The sequence below is a fragment of the Petaurus breviceps genome, unplaced genomic scaffold (assembly GCF_028583685.1).
Source record: "Petaurus breviceps papuanus isolate PSGF00001 unplaced genomic scaffold, PetGlider_PUasm1.0 208, whole genome shotgun sequence".
NCBI classification, from domain to species: domain Eukaryota; kingdom Metazoa; phylum Chordata; class Mammalia; order Diprotodontia; family Petauridae; genus Petaurus; species Petaurus breviceps.
The window spans coordinates 15,818,898-15,840,232 of NW_027185852.1; the positions used below are offsets into that span (position 1 = coordinate 15,818,898).

At 38.1% G+C, this 21,335-nt stretch overlaps 1 protein-coding gene across 2 annotated transcripts in view; it reads left to right on the forward strand.

Annotated features, from left to right (window-relative positions):
• The window catches only part of LOC138165286 (cytochrome P450 2J2-like), a 40,783-nt gene extending 24,555 nt beyond the window's left edge, over positions 1 to 16,228 (forward strand). For both annotated transcript variants that reach the window (XM_069093451.1, XM_069093453.1), the window contains 4 exons: positions 5,405 to 5,540; positions 9,946 to 10,133; positions 11,248 to 11,386; positions 15,753 to 16,228. In XM_069093451.1, the coding sequence (XP_068949552.1) occupies positions 5,405 to 5,540; positions 9,946 to 10,133; positions 11,248 to 11,386; positions 15,753 to 15,934 (645 nt within the window). In that variant the 3' untranslated portion in view covers positions 15,935 to 16,228. The remainder of the gene's footprint in view (positions 1 to 5,404; positions 5,541 to 9,945; positions 10,134 to 11,247; positions 11,387 to 15,752) is intronic.
• Positions 16,229 to 21,335: the final 5,107 nt, after the last annotated feature.

Genomic DNA, 21,335 nt, shown 5'->3' on the forward strand with positions numbered 1-21,335 from the left:
GAATTTGGCTTAGGGAGGGAATGACATACATACTCAATAAGGTACCTCACCCTACAGGAGAGTAGGGGGGAAGGAGATAATAGGGGAGACAATGGAAGGGAGGGCAGGCCAGGGGAAGGGAAGTTGGAAGCACCCACTTTTGAAAAGGGACAGAATCAAAGTAAAGAATAGAACAAGTGGGTGGTGGGATAGGAGGGAAGGAAATATAGTGAGTCTTTTACAATATATCCACTATATAAATGTTTTGCATAACTACACATGTACAACCTATACTAAATTGCTTATCTTCACAGTAAGGGTGGGTGACAAGGGAGGAAGGGAATGAATCTGGAATTCAAAGTTTTAAAATCAAATGTTTAATATATATGTATATGTGCTATTATTAATATTATTTTACATGTAACTTGGAAATAAGGTATACAGGCACTGGGGCATAGTGATCCACCGCACCCTAATGGAAAGTCGAAGGGGATATGGGAGAAGATATGCGAGAGAGCAGATTGGAGAAGGGTATATCCAGTGGGATCGCTATTTTGGGGTGGTCGGTAGGGAAAAAAACGGAGAAAATTTGCAACTCAAAATTTGGTGGAAATGAATGATGTAAACCAGATGGTAATGAAGCATTTGATTTTAAAAATAAGATCCCAAAAAGAAAACTCCTAGGAATATTATAGCCAGATTCCAGAATTCCCAGATCAAGGAGAAAATATCACAAGCAGCCAGGAAAAAAAAATTGAATATTGGGGAAACATAATCAGGGTCTGGCAGCTTCTGAGCAGTAATGAATGTAGAGGAGCAAAAATAAATGGGTAAAGGACTTGTCCCTCTAGGGCATCTTCAGAGAAGACTCCAGGGGCTGAAGTTTATCTCACTGAGGGATCAAAGGGCATGGAATATGATATTCTAGAGATCAAAGGAGCTGGGATTAAAACCAAGAATCACCTACTCAGCAAAACTGAGTACAATATTTCAGGGGAAAATATGGTCATTCAATGGAATAGAGGACTTTCAAACATTCATGATTAAAAAATACAGAGTTAAACAGAAAATTTGACATTCAGATACAAGAAGTAAGAGAAGCATTAGAATGTCATGGAAAAGAAATCATAAGGATCTTATCAAAGTTGAACTATTTACATTCTTACATGGAAAAATGATCATTGTAACTTATGAAACTTTCTCAGTATGAGAATAGTTGAAGGGAATAGAAATGTGTGTGTATGTCTATATAGGAGGGTATATCGGCTTATGAATACATATGTGAGTTTGTGTATATATGTGTACAAATATACATAGATAAAGGGCACAAGACCAATTGAAAAGGAAGGGATGATAATTAAAATGGGTAATTGAGAGGGGAGAGAGGAATGTAATGAGAGGAGATGGGGAGAGAGAATGGGGGTAAATTATCTCATATAGAAGAGGCAAGAGAAAACTTTTACAATGGAGGGAAGAACAAGAAGGAAAAAGGGAATGGGTCAACCTTACTGTCATTAAATTTGGCTTAGGATGGGAATGACATAAACACTAAATAGGGTATCTCACCCTACAGTAATGGGGGGGAGGATAGTAAGGGGGAATAGGATGAGAGGGGGATGATAGATGGAGGACAGGTTGGGGGGAAAGAAGTTGGAAGCACACACTTTTGACAAGGGATAGGATTAAAGTAGAGAATAAAACAAGTGGGGGGTGGGATATGATGGAGGGAAATATAGTCAGATCTTTCACAATATATACATTATGGAAATGTTTATCATAGCTACACATATACAACCTATATTGAATTGCTTATTTTCCCAGTAAGTGTGGGTGGTGACAGAGGAATGGAAAAAATATGGAATTCAAAGTTTTAGTATCAAATGTTTAAATATATATACACAGACACACAGACATTGTATACATTATATGTGTGTATGTGTGTGTATATATATATATATGTATATATATATATGTATATATATATATATTTTTTTTTTTTTTTACCTGCAACTGGGAAATGATATAGACAGGCACTGCAGCAGAGAGATCCATCTCGCCCTACTGGAAAGTCCGAGGGGTAATGGGGTAGGACATAGGAGAGAACAGACTGGGGGAAGGGGTATTCAGTGGGATCGCTGATTTGGGGTGGTAAGTAGGGGAAAGATGGGGAGAAAATTTTAAATTCAAAATATTGTGGAAATTAATAATTTAAACTAAAAATACAAATAAAATTTAATATAAAAAATTTAAAAATACAATAAACATAACAAAATAATAAAATAAAATTTAAAAATTGAACATAATCATAGTAAGCTGTGAAAAATAAAATATACCACATTTAAAATTAAAATTATTAATCAAAAGAAAAATCCCAAGCATTGATAACTACATTGTTACAAAAGAAAACCTGGCTTAATATTCAGAGGAAGATAGTGAGGTTAAAAAAAAGTTACTCCAACACTAAAGAGTAATATAAAATGGTCACAAATTCAAAAAGAATTCTTAAAAGAAAATTAAAAAGGAATTCAAAAATCATATAAGAGAGAATGATAAAAATTTAGAAGAAAATTAAATATCTAAGAAAATTATGGAGAGCTACTTGAATAAAAAAAGAGAAACTGATGGAAGAAAATAATTCCTTTTAAACTAGAAATGGGCAAGTGAGATTATCAGACGATATATAATAAAACTAGAAATAATAGTCTTAAACATCTTCTTAGAAAAAACTGATCTAGAGAAAATATTGGGGAGAGAAAATATATGAATTGTCAATCTACCTGAACATTGTGATCACAAAAATATTTGGATACAAAATTATAAGAAATTATTTAATTAAAAAATTGGCCTGAAGTTCTAGAACAAAAAGGCAAAGTAGAAATAATAAAAAAAGGAATCCAATAATCACCACCTGGAAGAGATCCCAAGAAGAAAACTTACAGGAATGTCATAGTCAAGTTTCATATTTCCCAGGTCAAAGAGAAGATATTACAAAACTAAACAAAAAAACAAAAAAACAAAAAAAAAATTTAAATACTGGGGAAAAAAAAAACAATCAGGATTTCACAAGACCTAGAAGTTGCTACACAAAAAGATCTTAGTTCTTGGAAAATTAAATTTCAAATAGCAAAGGAGCTGGGATTGCATCCAAGAATACCTTACCCAGTAAAGGTGGGTATAATCCTGAATGAAAAAACAGATATTTGATGAACTGAAAAACTTTAAAGTATTTGTAAACAAAGTACCAGACTTCAAAGGAAAACCCAATACAAAAGAACTGGAAGAAATATAAGGAAATCATTAAAGAGTAATTATAATGCTCTGATTAAGGTCAAGCTTTAATTATGATATATGAAAATGTTGTTCATATGAGTAATTATTAGTTATTATTTGTATTAATAATTTGAAATAATTTGAAATAAATGTTTGGGCTGAATTGTGCATGATGAAGCAATTCTAAAAATAAAATTGGATAGTAAAAGGTAAAAGGTTAAAGTGCCTCATAAAAAATGAGGCATGAGAGGAAAAATTAATACAGAGCAAGCGGGGGGGTGGGGGGTGGTAAATGGCTGCTAATATTGGACCCTTAATCTCATCTGGATTGAAGATGAAAGGATATATTCATCTGGTGAGTTTTATCAGTTTTTACGAACTTTTTGAGAAGTTTTTAGAAGTTATATGAACTTCTTGAGAAGAAGTGATAGAGAATATGGTGAGGGAGAGGCCATTAGAAAAGTATATAAATTAAGATTAAGAGGGTCAGGTGAGTAGATAAATGAGGGGCTTTTAGAAGTTTGGCTAAAATAAAGAATAAGGGGGTAAACGGAGAAGATAAGTAACAGAGATAGGATGTAAAAAGACTGAGAAGGAAAATAGGAAGTAAAAATAAGATGGAAATTCACAGATTGTTACAATAAATTAGAATGTGAATTAGTAAAAATGATAACACAATTCATTTGGAAAAAAACAAAAGTCAAGAATATCAAAGGAAATAATTTTTAAAAGTATACAGTGGGTGGCTAGGTGGCACAGTGAGTAAGAGCCCCGGCCCCGGGCATCAGAAGGATCCGCCATTGGTTTTGGCCTCAGATACTTAACATCCACACAAAATAACTGGCCATGTAACCTTGGGCAAGTTACTTAAACCCCAATTGCTTTAAAAGAAAAGTATACAGGAAGGAATTTTAGCAATACCAGACCTTAAATGTATTTAAGACACTAATTATCAAAGCCATCTGATAGTAGCTGACCAATAGAAAGACAGATCAATGGAAGAATAAACATGTAATTTACAGCAACGAATAAACAAAATAATTTTATATTTGAGAAGTTTAAAGACTTAAAATTTTGAGATAAGACTTCATTATTTGATAAAAATTGTTGGGAAAACTGGAAGCAGTATGGCATAAACTGGGCATAGACAAATATCTTACCAAGATAAAGTCAAAATGGATTAATGAACTAGATATAAAGAGAGATTTTGTAAGAAAGTTAAAAGAAAAATGAACATATAACTTATCAGTCTTATGGATAGGAGAAAAACTTATGATTAAACAAGAATTAAAGAGCAAAGTTAAGTATAAGATGGATAATTTCAATTACATTAAATTAAAAAGGATTTGTTCAAATAAAACAAATGTAGCCAAGATTGGAAGAAAAGGAGAAAATGGGGTGGGGGGTGGGGGATTGTATAGACAATTTATCAGATAAAGTTCTCATATAAAATATATAAACAACTTTCTCAAAACTAAAAGAATATGAGTCATTCTCCAATTAATAAATTGTCAAAGTACTTAACAGGCAACTTTTCCAGTGAAGAAATCAAAACAACTTCTAGTAATATGAAAAATTATCTAAATCGTTATTAAAAAATTGGCAAGAATACACATTATTTTCCAATTGAGAAACGGTAAGGACATGAACAAGCAGCTTTCATATGAAGAAGCCAAAGCTATCTATAATCATACCAAAAAATCCTTTAAATCACTATTTATTAGAGAAATGGCTATTAAAACAACATTAAGGTATGTACAGATTGGCTAATATGAAAGAAAAGGCAAAGGATGAAGACTGCAGAGGATAGGGTAAATTTGAGACAAATGCACAGATATAACCTATATCAAATATTTACCATCTTAGTGGGGGGGGGTGTTGAGAATGAGGGAGAAAATTTGGAACTCAACATTTTATATTAAAAAGAATGTTAAAATTGTCTTTGAATGTAGTTGGAAAAATAATATTTCAAAGGTAAAAAAAGAAATAGGAGCACTCATTCTAAGCAACAGTTACTGTATCGTTGGGGGTTAATGTGAAGCCCAGGATCTGGACCTAGACCCTCCCAAGACCCCACAGAGGGTGGAGCACATCATAATTTGGAGGCAGTCATTATTTTTTAATAACCAACTGATGCTTCTCCTTTCAATTTAAGGATAACATCCATTCTAGTTTTGAAGAAAAAAATCTAGTATTCTGTACCCTTGACCTCTTCTTTGCTGGAACTGAGACAACGTCGAGCACTCTGATGTGGGCACTGCTGTATATGGCCGTTCATCCAGAGATCCAAGGTACAGTAATGGTGCCAGTCTATGAACCCCTGTAGAAGTCTGCCCAGAAGAGTTCCTATTTAGAAAACTTGAGTGTTTGCCAAGAACTTTACATGCATCATCTTCTTTCAATTCTCATTGGAATAGAGCAGTGATGACCATTTTTCACAATCATGCAGACCCTTTTAAGCATCAACATTTCATTTAGGTCCCCAGATGATGGAAGTTGTAGATTTGGGCAGTAGAGCAAGTATAGTATTTGGAGGAAGGAAGATGTATGTTCGAATTCTGCCTCAGGAACTCACTAACCATGTGACACTGAGCAAATTACACAATTTCTTTCAACCTTTGTGTCCTCACCTGTGAAATAGGGATAATAATACCTGGTACTGCAAAAGGTTTTAATAAGGATCAAAAAAAGTCAACAAACATGAAGTGCTTTGCAAGCCTTAAATTGTCATATAAATACCAGATATTATTTTTTATTATTATTTTACTTCACTAGAACTTTTTGATTGAAAAGGTATGTGATAATCAAGAGTAAAATTTTAAAAATGTACTTGTATCCTACTAAATATGATAAATATCCATAGATTTCAGAATAGAAAAACTTCAGTGAAGGATGCATTAAAAATTGGATCTACAGAAAATCGTAACGTCTTTATATTTGGAGTTGGAAGGTATTTTAGAGGCAATAAAGTCCACTCTATCTCATAAGACAAAGAATGACACAAAATGACCCTCAACCCTCTGCAATCAGCTTTTGCTACTACATTAACCACACCAGAATGATGGGAAATGGACTAAGAACCACATTGGTGCTAAGAATTGCATTGTCAACAAGCAATAATTTAATTATAAGATACACTATAATATATTTATGTTGTAAATTATTACTATGTCTTATATTATATATTATGTACATTAACCTATATCATGGTCATAAGCTAACTTACAAGCTACTCTGAGTGATATGTCCCCTGGCAACAAGTATACAACTTTATGAATTCTAAAATCACCTTCTTTGATCTCAATCTATTGATATTCCAACTCTCCCTCTGGGTACCTTAACTGCCAATCTCTAGACTCCTCAGTTCCTTCTCAGGCCATCACCATTGCTCTAGCCACACATGCCTCCTCTTTCCATCTTGACCCCCTGATTAACCAATTCAATCTACACTTCCCTGACCATGGTATCATCTCTCTTGCCTAGTCAAGCATCTGGTTTACTTCCACTATCACTGGCCTTCAATTACAGTCATATGCCTTAAATGAGTATAAGGAAAACCACCAAACCATACTGTGTCCACTACAAATCTATATTGCACAATCTCATAATTATAGCTGCAAGGCAAGACTTTTACATTTCCCTAATTAATGAAGTTTCCTATTTACTGCAGCAGATATTCCAAACCTTCTCATCCCTTCACATAGGAGACTCCCTCTCCCTAAATGATTTCAGCCTTGGAACTTGCCCATAATTTGCTGTAAATTGATATCTACAGATATATGATATTTTATTTTTTCTTCAATCATGTATAAAACAATATTTAACATTTTTAAAGTTTTCAGTTTTTAATTACATTCCTACCTTTACTTCTTCCTTCTTGAGCTGATAAGCTATCACACACAGCTTAGACATGTGGGCTCATGTAAATCATTTCCATGTTAGTCATTTTGTGCAAGAAGACATAAAAAAATTGAAAGAATTGAAGAAAGTGAAAAATATCCCGTTTTATTCTGTATTCATACAACATCAGTTCTTTCTCTGCAGGCAGATACTATATTTCATCATTAGTCCTTTGGGATTACATTGCTGAGGATAGCTGTCATTCACAGTTCTTCATCATATAATATTCCTGTTACTGTCTAAAACATTCTCCTGGATGGGCTCACTTCAATTTGTTTCAGTTAATTTTACAGCATATCCCGAGGCCATTGACCTTGAGCTTCCTCTTCTCGCCTCCTCCTCATCTCACATCACCCTGATGTCTTCTACCATTACTGTCTCCTTCACATGAAGAGGTGACTCATACCCTTGTCAAGGACAACTCTGCTAAATGCACAAATGATCACATTCCATTACATTTTCTTTAGCAGACTAATCTCTATTATTGTACTCTCTCATTTATTTCCAATCACAACCTGTCAGCTGGTTGCTTCCTTAATGCCTACCAACATACCCATTTCTCCCCTATGCATAAGAAAAACAACTTACTTGATCCATTCCCACTAACTATTGTCCAATATTAGTTGTCCTTTTGTGACTAAACTCTTTGATGAAGCCCTCTACAAGAGAGCATTGACTTCCTGTTATCTCAGTCTTCTTAGTTCTCTAGTCTTCCAATTTTATTATGGAATTGAAACCAATCTTTTCAAAGTAACTATTGATCCCTTAACTGCCTAATAGAATGACCTTTTCTCAGTATTCATCCACTTTGACCTCTCTTTCACATTGCCAATCATCTTTATCTCTTTGATATTTTCTCTCAAGATTTTCATGACTCACTTTCCGAGTCCTCCTCCCATCTATCTGACCATGCCTCAGTTCTTCTTTTCTGGATCTCGGTTCATATCACATGGACACCCAGATCACACACATATTTATTGAAAAAGGGCTCTTATTCTGGGCCTTCTTCTCTTCTCCCTCTATACCATTTCTCTTGGAGATTTCATCCACTCCTATGAATTCAATTATCACCTCTATGCTAATAATTCTCGAGTGTGTTTATCCAGCCCTAAGCTCTCTGCTGACCTGCAGTCTGTCATCTCCAACTACCTATTGTACTAGAATGTATGTCCTAGAGACATGTTAAACTCAATGGGTACAAAGAAGAACTCATTCTTTTTACCCTAAACCCTCCTCCCCTCCTACCTTTCATTTTACTAAACAGTGCAGGCAACACAATACTCTCAGTCCCTCAGTCTCAAATTTTAGGAGGCCTCCTCAATTCCTCATGATGTCTCATACACACCCATTTAATAGAACTGCTTCTTTCCTCTTTGAAACATCTTTCAATATCTATTCTCCTCTGACACTATTCCCACACTGGTCCAGGCCCCCATCCCCTCACACCTGGACAGTGGCTCCAGTCTGTGGCAGATATGTCTACCTCAAGTCGCTCCCCCCTCCAATTCATCCTTAATCAATGACCATTGAGTAATTACTTCCATTCAATAAACTCTAGTGTTATTCTGTCACCTCCTGGATTAAATACACAATGCTCAGTTTCTCATTCAAAGCCATTGATGAACTTCCCCCTTCCTATTTTCCCTAACTCTTCATACCTTAGTCCCTGAAGCCTATTTTTGATTCAGTGCCACTGGCCTCTTGGCTGTCCCACCAACAACACTCTCCATCTCTCAGTTCTGAGCATTTGCTCTGGCTGTCCCTTACTCTTGGAATGTTTTCCCTGCTTCTCTTTGCCTCCTGACTTTCCTGGTATCCTTCAATTCCTAGAATAAAGTCCACCTTCTGTGAAAGATTTTCCCAGGCCGCATTAAGCTCAATACCTTCCCTCTATGGTTATCTTCAATTTATCCTGCAGGTGTCTCACTGGCATGGTGTCTCCATCATTTGGTTGGGGGCACCTTGAGGGCAGGGGCTGTCTTTTGCCTTTATCTGTCTCTGTTTATTTTGGTTCCAAACACACAGTAGTTTCTTAGCAAATGCTTGCTGACTTGATTTGAAATACTTTGCTTTTCTCCACATGGTTCATGACAAATGCTTTGTCAGGGATAAGCTCACAAAGGGAGCCATCTTATCTTTCTTCTAAAATTACAATCTTGTTCTTCAGAAATTGCTTTCCACATCTGGTTGACTTGGAGCCAGGGATCATTGGACACTAAATATAAAGCAATATAAACAAACATAATATACATAAATAAATTTAAAGACTTTAGAGAGTATATTCTGACCCGATCATTTTAGAGATAGGGAAAGCAAGGCCCAGGACACAAAAAAAGAGAGATAAAGCTGAAATTAGAATCCAGGTCTCCTGTCTCTAACTCCAACCTGCTTTCCTTGGTACCACATTCCTGGATGTATTCCCAACAACACAAACATCCTTGTTTGCTATGAATCAATCAAATCTCCGCCTCCTAGTTTACAAGGGCTTGGCACCTTTGGTGAAGAGCCAATCCAAACTTCCATCTAATTCTGGAAGTGACTACAATTTTCCCATATGATCACAGAAAACTGGATGAATGGTTCAAATCCATCTAGATTTGTGACTCTGAGCAAATCACTTATATTCTGTCTGCCTCAATTTAATCTGAAAAAGTGGGATAATAATCTCACTGTCCTCTTGGCATTACTGTTAGAATCAAATGAGAAGATATTTATAAAATATTTTGCAAACTTTAAAGCTTTCTATATAAGGGAGGTATTATTTGGATCCTAAGAAATTGTATGTTTTCTTTACAGGAAAAATACAAGCTGAGATTGACAGGGTGGTTGGCCAATCGAGGCAGCCCACCATGGATGATAAGGAGAATATGCCCTACACTAATGCAGCCATTCATGAAGTCCAGAGAATGGGTAATATTATTCCTTTCAACGTTCCCAGGGTAGCCACGGTTGATACCACAGTGGCTGGATACCATGTGCCAAAGGTAAACTATTTTTTCCCATGACCCTGAAGGAACTCTATGGTTTTCATGTACTCAGGAAGTGTTAGAAGAATGTGAATTAATTGTGCACAGTAATAGCAACATTGTGCAATTACCAATTATAGAATGAGCTCTTCTCAGCAAGGCAATGATCTCAAACAATTCCAAAAGACTCATGATGGAAAATACTATCCATATCCAGAGAAAGAATTGTGGAGTCTGAATGCAGATCAAAGTATATTATTTTGTCTTTTTTTTCCTTTCCCATGGGTTTTCCCTTCTGTTGTTATTCTTCTTTCACAACATATTTAATGTGGAAATATGTTTAATATAATGGTATGTTTACAACCTATGTCAAGATTGCATGCCATCCTGGGATGGGGGGAGGTGAGAGAGAAAATTTTAAAACTCAAAATTTTGTAAAAAGGAATGTTGAAAACTAAAAATAAATTAATATATATTTTTGAAAAAGGTGAAAGAAGAAACATACTATGGAACAAAGGTTCTTGGTCTAGGGTGCATGAATTTGTTCTTTAAAAATATATCTGCATATATATATATATACATATGTGGGTATATATATATATATATATATATATATATACATGCATGATTTCTTTCCATACATGTGAGGGTTTTGTGAGCCTATGTATATTATTTTACACTTAAAAAAGATTATTCTGAGAAGGGGAGGATAAGTGTCACCATGTGACTGTCAAAGGGCTCCAACATAAAGAAGAGGAAGAAACATTGGACTAGAATGCTAAAATCATTGATTCTTACAGTTGGATAAGAAAAAAAGCAGTGGATTTGGAGGCAGAGGGAAAGGGTTTAAAAGCCTAATTTTACTCCTGTGTTTAAATTACTTTTGTGCACTTAGGCTCCCTATGTGTGACACCCCCGTGGGTCTGACTAGATGATCATTGAATGTCCCTCCAACTGTTCTGGACTCCATAGTCATTTAAGCATGATGGGTCTAGACTGAACTTTCCCTAAATTCTTATGGCCAAAACAAATCAATTTGGCCCTCAATTTCCTGTTCTGTAAAATGTGAGAGTGGACCAGGGCCCCTTGCACCTCAAAATTCCTGGTATTCCATTCTCTTCTCTTATTTCAGGGGGCTGTAGTGATGACCAACTTGACTGCCTTGCATAGGGACCCCAAGGAGTGGGCTACCCCAGAAACTTTCAACCCTGAACACTTTCTGGAGAATGGACAATTTAAGAAGAAAGATGCCTTTCTGCCTTTTTCAGTAGGTGAGCCACACTTTGCAGAAGGGAGTCCATAGCCCAAGGGGCACCAAACTTTTTAACATTAAGAAACTTTGTAGAGTCTACTTCCTTGTAACAATAATGCAATATTCACATCACCTACAGTAGTTATGTATATACTAGTATAGTTGTGAATCACAACATGTAACAGGCTCTCTACAGGGAGGATACTACCAAAGCCTTTATTGAAATATCAGAAAACCAAGTCCCAGAACCAGAAAGTCAAAGTCATTATAGAAACCACAGATTTGGTGGAAATGGTCAATGCAGCAAACACCCACATTCCCAATCCTTCACAACAGAACAGGGTCTGTCAAGTAGGGACCCTCCTCTCTCACTCACAGTAGCTCCTCAGTCTGGTTCTTGGATGTTCTCAGCAGAAATTCCCAGAGCAAAGGTCTCACCAGAAGAAAGGTCTCAGCAGAAGCTCCAAACTCCAGATGTTCACTGAGAAAAAATTCTTTCTCTCTGTCCCTGTGAGCAGCTGCTCTTCCTCCAGGATGCTTACCCCAGGAATATCTGTCTGTCCAGCTTGTGCTCTTCCATATATATTAGCTCCTCCCTCTCCTGCCCCTTCCTGTTACATCAGCAACTTCCTCCCAAGGTGTTAACTGCTTCTGTGTTAATTAAAGAGCTTAAACAAGGTGTTAACTTGAAACAAGGTGCTAAATACCTGCTTACTTCCCAATACAAAGGGGCATGGAAGATTATGAGATTCTATTAACATTACATTTCTGCAACCAACAATCACATGATGGTCCATATACTGGTCACATTCATTGATTGGGAAAGTCCTTCACAAGAAAATTTAAAATAGCAGAACTTTAGGTAGCTTTTTTGAATTTGTTTGTTGAATTCATATATATGAATAATATAAACATATAATACATATATAATACACATATGATGATATAATATCATTGTATATGTAATATATGTAGTCTATTATATAATACATCTATAATGTCTCTTAGTCATTAACTTCCACTTGCCCAAATTCTAACTTTTAAGGAGTTGTTTAGGTTTTGCACTTCATTTTTGTGCTTTCCTTGCCTTTTAGGGAGTTGTTTTCTTCAGTGAATGTTTCTAGCTCTTTTTCCATTTGGCCAATTGTCCTTTGAAGCAGTCGATTTTTTCCCAAGCTGTGTACTCTTTTTTGTCATTATTTTCCTCCATCACTCTCATTGATTTTTGCATTTTTTAACCTCTCTTTTATTGTTTCTAAGCTCCCTTTTGAACTCTTCCATGAGCCCTCTCTGGGCTTGAAACAACTTTCCATTTTTCTGTGGGGTTTTGCCCATAGGTGTTTTGGCATTATTGTCCTCTTCTGTATTTGGGTCTTGGTCTTCCCTGTCACCATAACAACTTTCTGTGGTCATGTTCTGTTATTGGTTTTTGCTGATCACTTTCTTTTCATTTTGAGCTTTGCTCCCAGGTGGAAGGGACACTGTCTCAAGATTCTTGGGCCAGGGGCTACAGGTCCTAGCTATGTACCAGGTACAGCACTGATGTTTCCCTGAAGCCCACAGGGAAACTTGATTTCTGGTTCTGTGCTGAGGAGGTGGGTTGGGAGTGTTTGGCACTGCTGGAGGCCATAAGGTTCTATCATCTTACCTGTTTCTGGGCTGGGGTCCTCCTGCTGGTGTCTGGTGGGGTATTTTGCATTTCCCCAGGGCTACACTAAAGTGGATGGTATTCTGGCTCTTGGAGGACACCTGTTTGCTCAAGTCTCCAATGAAGCATGTGGTCAAGGCCAGTCAGTTTTTAAAGTGCTTTATAAATACTAGCTATTATGATTATTAAGGGTTCTTTGAATGAATTAATTAGTTAATGCCTCACCTGGATGTGATAAAGTTTGTGCTAGAATATTTTTTAAACCTGAAATCACTAGAGATAAGTCATCTTCTGTTATTCTGGAAGATCTTGCATCTGCTATTGAAAGGGGGAGGGGAGGACATAATCATATCCCTTAACTTCCCTGAGGCTCAGTTTCCAAACCTGTAAAATAAGAAAACTGGATTAGAAGATTTTCTGAGTTTCCTGTGAGTTTCCAATCCCTGAACTCTTATCTTCCTTACTCCAAGACATGCCCTCTTTCCATTTGGATATAAGTCTACATCTTCTTTGTTATGTCAAAAGGAAGTTGGAAGGAAGGGAGCTGCTTACCTGACCTTTCTCATAGAAAGAATAACAGAATAAATGTTGGCACCTTGGAGATCACATGATCATTAAGTTAAACCGTCACTTGTTTCCAAGAGAGTAAACAGCTGGTTTGGCCAGCTCTTGTCATGGCACTGAGGGGGGTGGCACAGTCTTAGTCTCTTGATGACAGGAGTGGCACCTTATGTTATCAGAAATAATGTAAGATTCCTTAGAGCAACTCCTAGGACTAAGGAATAAGGACAGTCACTTCATGCCTTTGGAAGTGGTGACCAGGGGTGCACTTAACATCCAGACATGATCAAGGCTGGTTACACAGCGAATGGGGTCTGTTCAGTTCTGTCTCCTTCTTAAACCTCCTCCTTTAGGATAGTTTATAGCTTGAAGTGAAGTTTTCTATGAAATGACACCACTTGCTGCTGATCATAGGCTTTCCTCTCAGAAACAATTGCCAGGGTCAAAACTTTCTCTGTTTCCTCAAATGTTAGAGAGCTAGCTACTTTGAACTCTAAGGGGCTTCCTAAATATCACAAAGCTAATGAGTATCAGAGAAAACACTGAAGCTGAGTTTTCTGCATCCAGGATCAGTTTTTTTTTTCCATGATGCAGATGAGAGCGGACTGCTGCTGTTAAGTCTAACAATGACCTGACATTCTATTTATGCCATTCAGCCTTCACAATACCCAACTGAGGCACATTGTTTGCATTTGATTGAGAATAAAAATTGTAATTGTAATCGTAGTAGTCATAGCATCAGCAATAGTAATAGTAGTGTTGATGATGATGATAAAGATGAATAGCAAAACTAGTATCATATGGTCCTTTAAGGTTTATAAAGTCTGTAACATCTTTACCCTGTGAGCTAAGTGCTATAGCTATCCCTGTCTTACACATGAGGAGACTGAGGTTGTAAATTTAGATGACTTGAGCAGGGTCAAACAGCTTCTAAGTATCAAAGTTCTAACTCCAGCTCCAACACTCTGTCCACTGATCCCAACTGTCTTGAATTCAGAAAGAGGACCTGTCTTTTCTGCTGCTACACAAAAGTAGGATCTTAGTCCTAGAGTTAGAAAGGCTCTTGGGAGTCACGTTGTCCAAATCCATTATTTCCCAGATAAGTAAACTTTGGCCTGCTCAGGTTAAGTGACTTTTCGATGCCACATGGATGAGCAGCATCCAAGGTGGGATCTGTCAACTGGACCAGAACCAGCCTCTAACCTGGGAATGGCTAGAGACAAGCAGAGCAGGCTAGAAACAAGAGCATCAGGGCACAAAGAGTAGAGTTAATTTCAAACTGAGGGAAACTGTTGCCAGTAGAATTCCCCTTCCTGAGAAGGAGGGCTTAACATTGCTGGGACAAAAGCAGGTGTTCTATATGTCATAAAAATAATGGGAGGAACCACAGCACAATCACTCTTAGGTCTTGAGCGGCAGATCACACAGCAGGCTCATGAGTGGACAATGGAGGCATTCCTGTGGGAACAGTTTTTAAATTGATTGTCTCACGTCTTAAAGGTCATTGAGCTTTGCGACTGTTTAGTGGGGGTACAGAACCAGTATTAGTGTGGTGGTAACAGGAGGGCGGTACCTGGTTCAGTTCACTTGGAATAACAGGGATTGTGAGTATGTCAAGAGATGTGACAGATAACTTTAGGCTGCAACATTGCTTTTCAGGTTCCTGGGAAGTAAGGGGAGCCCCAACATATCCAAACAATTATTGATTAATAAGAAAATCATAAATCCCTCAGGGAACACATTGAGCTTGTCAAAGCAATACATAGACCCAGAGGGTGAGGTCACCTAGAGCATAAAGGATTGCTGTTTTTCAAACTCAGGGCTCAGTGTGTTTTCTGGGCCTTAACTCTGGAAAACAAGTGGTCTCTTAATATCTTGACATATCTGAAAACAGGTCCTTTATTAACAGATGCAGTATTTCAACTATACTAATTCTCTGAGGTCACCAGCAACATGGCATGATAGATATGCTGCCAGACATGGGGCAAGGAAGACTTGAGTTCAAATTCTACCTCTACTGTTATTAGAGTTGTGACTGTAGACAAGCCACTGAATAGCCTTAAAGTTTATCCCAATGCTATGATGCAGCCCCAGGCCCTGGGGACATCTTATCCCAAACCACAGCCTGGGCCAAACATTAGTAGATTTACTGCTTTTTTATCTCTTTGCCTTTCAGGGAAGAGGGTCTGCATAGGAGAGCAGCTGGCTCGGGCTGAGCTCTTCCTTTTCTTCACTTGCCTGCTCCAGAAATTCACATTCCAAGCTCCCCCAAACACCCAGCTGAGCTTAGATTCTGAAGTTCGAGTGACCACCTCTCCTGTCTCCTACAAAATCTGCGCCCTTCCTCGAGCAATGTAGGCCAATTTAGGCCTGAAGGGTGGACTGCTCTGGGGGGAGAGTAAGAAGGATCGGCATTAGCACCACCAAAAAGGGAAGTTAAGAGAGTCTTTACTGGACTTAGATTCCAAGGACCTGGGCTCAAATCTCAACCCTGCCACTTAGAAGATGCATAACCTTGGAAAAGATAAACCTCTGCCTCACTTTCCTTATCTACTAGGAGGAGGAGGATGTCTACGGTCCCATACAATTTTAACTCTAAAATTTTGTGATAATAAAAGCAGAGCACCAGTGCTTTTCCTCCCCTACCTAAAACACTCTCACTTATGTTGGGGGAGTTTTGGTGTCTTTGTTGTTCGGGTCAGAGACTGTTTTCTTTTTGTCTTTGGATTTACAGCATCCAGCCAAGTACCCAGAATGGAGAAGGAGCTCAATCTATACTTGCATCTTTAAATCACTCACTTTCACATTCATTCCTTCTCCTGACTTTCTCAGTTTTACTATTAATCTAACAGCTGATGATCTGGATTCCTCATTCCTATTAAAAAGCTTTCTAGAGATTATAGTTCATAATCAGTTCACTATGAATTACAGTGACATGGGACTAGGAATACCCATATCTTAACAACTGCTGGTCGGTTAAGGTTCCCTATCCCTACAAAGGGGAAAAGGACAGAAGTAAAATGTGTAAACGTTCCCTGTACTTTTCAAAAATGCTTACATGAGATACATTACCATGCTGATGATGGAAACCCTTGGAATACCCCAGACAATCAAAAATGTACATGTCCATGTGGATCAATGTTATCAATGTTTCTCATTTATTTTTTAGGTTCTCCTTTCTAATGTTCCTCAACTATACCCATAAAAATGCTCTGTGAGTTCACAATGAGGTCCTTATAAAAAGTGATGTGGCCAAGGTTCCAGTTGACTGGCAAATTACTAGCCATTGCTAATAAAGTAATGGGGGGGGGGGAGGGGGCAGGTCAGAGTCAAGGTGGCAAAGCAGAAACAGGACTTCCGAGTGGCTCCCACTTCCATCTCCTCCAATTCATGTAAAAAGTGACTCTGAACAAACTTTGGAGCTACAGAACACACAAAATGACACAGAGAAGCTAACCTCCCACTGAGAACAGCCCAGCAGGCCTGCAGGAAGTGGCCAGCACAGCACTCTGGGAGCTGAGCCCAGCCATGCAGGATCCAAAGGTTTTAGCCTCAGAGTAGCCACAACCAAGGCTTCAAATTACCAGCAGCTGTGGTGGTTTGCAGAATTATCAACCCATAGATGCTAAGGATAAAGTGAGAGATCAGTGCAGTGTGGACTTTGGGACCTAGGAATTCAGGAGTGTGGTTGGGCTTTGTTGCCCACAGGGCAAGAAGTGGCTGAGACAGGTGGTCGTGCAGCCCCCACCACGTGGCTGCTTCAGAGCTCCTGGCCTGCAGATTGTAGGGGGACCAAACAACCATTATGAGGGGGTAATCGCTCTTGCTTTAACCTGCTTAGATCTGGATTGCAGTCTAGGGTGGAGGTCCTAGGGTGTGTGATCAGTTTGCCAGAGTGTGGGGAGGCTTCAGAGAAGGCATCCAACTAATAGCTCCAGCAGCTGAGAAAACCCAAGCAATTTGGGACAAAGCTCCCCCTAAAAATTTCAAAAGTCTAGTAACTGAGGGGCAACATGAGCTTCCAAGAAAAGAATAAGCTGCTTACAGGCTAAAGAACAGCTTAATAAGGGTTTTAAGAACTAAATAAGAGAAGTGGAGAAAAAAATGGGAAGAGAAATGATAATGATGAAAAAAAATTATAAAATAAGAGTCAACAACCTGACTGAAGAAATTAACACCTTAAAAACTGAGGAACTCAAAAGGCAAAAGAGGCTCAAAAAGTCAATGAGGAGAAGAATACTTTAAAAAGCCAAATTTGCCAGATGGAAAAAGAATCCCAAAAGCTTACTGAAGAGAATCATTCCTTCAGAATTAGATTGGAGGAAATGGAAGCTAGTGACTTTAGAAATCAAGATACTATCAAACAGACCCGCACAAATGAAAAAAATAGAAGGCAATGTGAAATATTTCGTTAAAAAAAAAACACTTATCTGGAAAAGAGATGAAGGAGAGATAGTTTAAAAATTATTTTAAAATCTTAAAAAAATTTTTAAAAACTACTTGAAAGCCATGATCAAAAGAAGAACCTATAAATCATCCTCCAAGAAATTCTCAAGGAAAATTGCCCTGATGTTTTAGAACTAGAGGGCAAAATAAAAGTTGAAAGAGTCCACCTATTGTCTCCCAAAGAAGATCCCCAAAAGGAAACTCCTAGCAATATTATAGCCAGGATTCCAGTGTTCCCAGATCAAGGAGAAAATATTACAAGCAGCCAGGAAGAAACCATTTCAATACTGTGGAAACATAATCAGGATAACACAGGATCAGGCAGCTTCTACCCTGAAAGATCAAAGGTCTTGGAATATGATATTCCAGAAGTCAAAGGAGCTGGGATTAAAACTAAGAATGACCTACTCAACAAAACTGAATATCATGTTTCAGGGGAAAATATGGACCTTCAATGGAATAGAGGACTTTCAAGCATTCTTAATGAAAAACTAGAGTTGAATTTAAAATTTGCCATTCAAATACAAGAAATAAGAGAAGCATGAAAAGGTAAACGGAAAAGAAATCATAAGGAACTTATCAGAGTTGAACTACTTACATTCATACATGGAAAAATGACAATTGTAACTTATGAAACTTTTCTCAGTATGAGAATAGTTGAAGGGAATAAAATGTGTGTATATATACATACATATATGCATATATAGGAGGGCATATGGGCATATGAATACATACATGAGTGTGTATATATGTATACAGGTATAAAAAGACAGAGAGTACAGGACTAGTGGAATAGGAAGGGATGATATTTAAAAGGTGAAATTAAGAGTTAAGAGATGAATATAATGGGAGGAGATGGAGAGAGACAGAATGGGGTAAATTATCTCATATAGAAGAGGTAAGGGAAAACTGTTATAATGGAGGGGAAGAACAGGAAGGTAAAGGGAATGAGTCAACCTTATTCTCAATGAATTTGGCTCAGGGAGGTAATGACATACACACTAAATAGAGTATCTCACCCTACAGGAGAGTAGGGGGAAAGGGGATGAGAGGGGGGATGATGGAAGGGAGGGCAGGCTGGGGGGAAGAGTATTTAGAAGTATATACTTTTGATAAGGGACAGGATCAATGTAGAGAATAGAACAAGTAGGTGTTGGGATGGGATGGAGGGAAATATAGTCAGTCTTTCACAATATAGCCACTATGGAAATGTTTTGTATAGATATACATGTCCAACCTATATTGAATTGCTTATCTTCCCAGTAAGGGTGCATGACGAGGGAGGTAGAGAAAGAATCTGGAATTCAAAAGTTTAAAATCAAATGTTTAAAATATATGTATTATTGTTATTATGTTACATGTAACTGGGAAATAAGATATACAGGCACTGGGGCATAGAGATCCACCATGTCCTACTGGAAAGTTGGAGGGAGTAATGGGGGAAAATATAGGAGAGAGCATATTGAGGGAGGGTATATTCAGTGGGATCACTGTTTTGGGGTGGTGGGTAGGGGGAAAATGGGGGAAAAATTTGTAACTTAAAATCTTATGGAAATAAATGATGTAAGCTAAAAAATAAAAATAATAAACTACAAAAAATAATCACACTTGAAATTCTTTTCCTTCATTTTTTTATTTGTAGATTTTAATCATGAACACATCAAACCTCACAATTAGTAGAGGTAGGCCCAGTTTACAGATACATTCAATAATGCCCAGTGGAAAGATAGATTAAAAGCTATTGCAAATTAAATTATTTAATAACAAAAATTAAATGGGTCAAAGAACAAATCACAGAAATAATCAATATTTTTACTAAAGAAATGGACAAGGGGCCAAGCCAAAATGGCTGAGTAGAAGCAGTAAACTGCATGAGCTCCCACACCAACCACCTCCAATACCTGCAAAATATGATTCTAAGAAAATTTTAGAGCTACAGAACCTACAAAGTGATAGAGAGAAACAAATCTCTGGCTGAAAGCAGCCCAGCAGGCCAACAGTAAGGGTCTATGGCACCAGACTGGGAGCTGAGCAGAGCCCCAAGTAAGCTTCATGGTCCCAGACCCAGGGTTACCCTGACCAGTGGCCCAGACTGACCATAATAGACTTCAGAAGAGTGAATCACCAGCAGCTATGGTAGTTTCCAGACTTCTAAACACTTAAATGCCAGAGATAAAGTAAAAGGTCAGTGTCTGTATGACAGAAGAGCATGTTCTGGCCCCTGCCCCCAGGGCAAAAGGTGGTGGAGCCCCAGCAGCTGCAGCTGCTGCCACCATGACTGCCTCTGGAGCTTCTGGCCTGCATATCAAAAGGGGACCAAGCAACTATTCAGAGGGTAAGTGTTCTTGCTTTGACCTGCTTGAATCTGGGAAGTGTTCCAGGGGTTTGAAAGTCCAGTGTGCCAGAGCTTGTGGTGGCTGTAGAGAAGGCTCTCTCTTCAGACCTCTGATAACATTTGGAAAAACCCCACCAATTTGGGACAAAGCTCACTACACTCTGGAAGCAGGGTTCTACCTTAGCAAAGAGCTCAAAGTCAAGTAATTGAATAGCAAGGTGAGCAAGCAGAGGAAGCACAGTGAGACCATAGAATCTATTTTTTTTTGGGGGGGGGGGATCAAAACATGAAACCAGAAGAAGTCAAAGTCAGATCTCCTGCATCAAAAGTTTCCAAGAAAACATATGAATGGGTTATAGTACATGGAGGAGCTCAAGAAGGATTTTGAGAATCAAGTAAGAGAAGTGGAGGAAAAATTGGTAAGATAAATGAGAACGATGCAAGAAAATAATGAAAAGTGAGTTAACAACCTACTAAAGGAGACCACCCAAAAATACTGAAGAAAATTACATCTTAAAAAATAGACTCACCCTACATAACCCACAAAGTGAAAGAGAAAAACAAATCTTCTGACATCAGCCCAGCAGATGGACAGGCAGGGTTCACCACAATCTTCTGGGAGCAGAGCCCAGCCCCATGTGGAACTGCAGTTTTAGCCTCAGGGCAGCTCAACTAAATGTGGCTAAAGGGACATAAGGAGAGTAGATCACCATTAGCTGTGGTGGTTTCTAGTATTATCAATCCCTAATTGCCAAAGGCAAAGTGAGAAGTCAGTGTAGACTTTGGGAACAGGGAGTCTGGGAGTGTGGTCTGGCCTCTACCCTCAGAAGGAGAAGTGGCTGAGGTGTGGCAGCCCCAGCCCCATGGCTACATCAGAGCTCCTGACCTGCAGATTGTAGGAGGACCAAGCAAGCATTCTGAGGGGTAATCGCTCTTGCGTTAACCTGCTTGGATCTGGATTGCTGTCTAATTGCTGGA